The sequence below is a fragment of the Lactuca sativa genome, chromosome 2, assembly GCF_002870075.4.
Source record: "Lactuca sativa cultivar Salinas chromosome 2, Lsat_Salinas_v11, whole genome shotgun sequence".
Taxonomy (NCBI): Eukaryota; Viridiplantae; Streptophyta; class Magnoliopsida; order Asterales; family Asteraceae; genus Lactuca; species Lactuca sativa.
In genome coordinates, this window is record NC_056624.2 from 97717584 (window position 1) to 97719334 (window position 1751).

Consider the following 1751-nt stretch of genomic DNA (forward strand, 5'->3'; position numbering starts at 1 on the left):
TCCTTTAAATTTGTATTCATGAGATTCACTTTATAAACCATAGGCATGAGATCAGTTATCATGGCCACCAACTCCATGTTATCATTCACCAAGTTTTCTTGACGGTTTTCCCTCTTAGGTTGCGGGCACTCCGAAGCCATGTGACCCAGTTGGCCATAGTTGTAACACTTGAACTTCTTCTTGAAAGTTCCTGCCTTGGGGCCTAGGTTTTTGCCCTTAGCTTTCCCTTTGTGAGGTCCCTTGCTTTTGATCTTGGAAGTTTGACCCGCTTCTACCATATGAACCTTAGAAGATTCAACTTCACTGCCTTTCTTCAAGTCCATTCAATTGTCTTCTTCAATGCGAAGACGCACCACCAGTTCCTCCACAGACATCTCCTTTCGCTTATGCTTAAGGTAATTTTTGAAGTCTATCCAACCAGGAGGAAGATTTTCAACCATTGATGCAACTTGGAATGAATCATTAAGATCCATCCCTTCTGCATTGTTATCATGTGTGATGACCTGAAGGTCTTGCACTTGACTCATAATAGATTTTGAGTCAACCATTTTGAATTCCAATAATTTAGCAACAACATGCTTCTTGGTTCCAGCATCTTCTGTCTTATGCTTCCTTTCCAAGGACTCCCATACTTCCTTAGGAGTTGCAACTTTACAATAGACATTGTAAAGTGCATCAGTTAGGCCATTCAACATATAGTTGCGACACATAAATTCTGAATGCTTCCATGCATCCACTGCATTCATAGATTGAGCATCAGCCTGTCCCTCAACAATCATAGGAGCAATATCTGTTAGGAACCAAGCCAGGTTCAAAGTGGTCAAGTAGAATAACATCTTCTGCTGCCACCTCTTGAAGTTCAGACCAGAAAATTTTGCAGGTGTCTCAGCATGATTAGCCATGATGTTTGGAACCGGTGCATTCGGTTTCACAACAGGAGTAGCACCAGTAGCAGGAGTTCCAGTCATTTTAAAAGAGTTGTAACCACAGTTAAATAGATTATATGAAAAAGTAGATACAAAATCGATTTAGAATAAAAGAACAGAAAAAACGAAACGTTTAGAACAAAGAAAAAATATGTTTAAGATTGTTAGTGTAAGGACTTCCTTTCCTCTTAAAAGTTTCCTGTAAAGAAAAGATTAGCAGCAAAACTTGTGGTTGTTGAGGCTCGAGTTGGACTCAATTCCCCCTTAAACAGATTCGTTGTCTGTTCCCAGGGTACAACAACCTTAACAGTGTGTATTGCCGGATATTTCACTTGCCTGGAAGAGTTGCCGGAAGCAGGAGAAAGAAGAGTATTTTCATTCGTGTGTTGAATGTGACGGTAAAGGTCACCTTTTATACTTGAATCGTGTAATGGAAACAACAAAAACGAGGTTAGCGCGAGCCCGAGTTTTCGTAGCTGCATTCGTGTCCGCAGGTCGTGCCCATGCACGGGTTCCGTGTTTTTGGTCTACAAAATCTAAGATTTGCACCCCCCTGTGTGCGGGTAGGAATTGTAGTAAAACCATAGACACAAGCTTGTAAGCCTTACATGCATTCAAGCTTATAAACCTTGTTGAGTTTGGTCTTTGTACCAATGTGGGACTCATTCCCACATTCATCCCTTTTTGCTAAATTTATTCTCAAATACCCTTCTTTGAGTATCGATATCTTATTCACATATACTCAATTTTGGACATATAATATATCGTTTCGAAGTCCTCGTGGAGGAGAACACAAACCTACTTAAAGTTAGTTATATATACAAC

The 1751-nt window shown here is 40.2% G+C and overlaps 1 protein-coding gene across 1 annotated transcript; it reads right to left on the bottom strand.

The window, feature by feature from the left end:
• Positions 1–323: 323 nt before the first annotated feature.
• Positions 324–968, bottom strand: LOC111911665 (uncharacterized). Its single transcript, XM_023907418.1, has one exon. It carries the CDS (start codon positions 966–968, stop codon positions 324–326), a length of 645 nt encoding a protein of 214 aa, XP_023763186.1.
• Between the last annotated feature and the right edge of the window lie 783 nt (positions 969–1751).

Coding starts and splice junctions, on each gene's coding strand:
- LOC111911665 (XM_023907418.1), bottom strand. CDS start 968: ATGACTGGAACTCCTGCTACTGGTGCTACTCCTGTTGTGAAACCGAAT.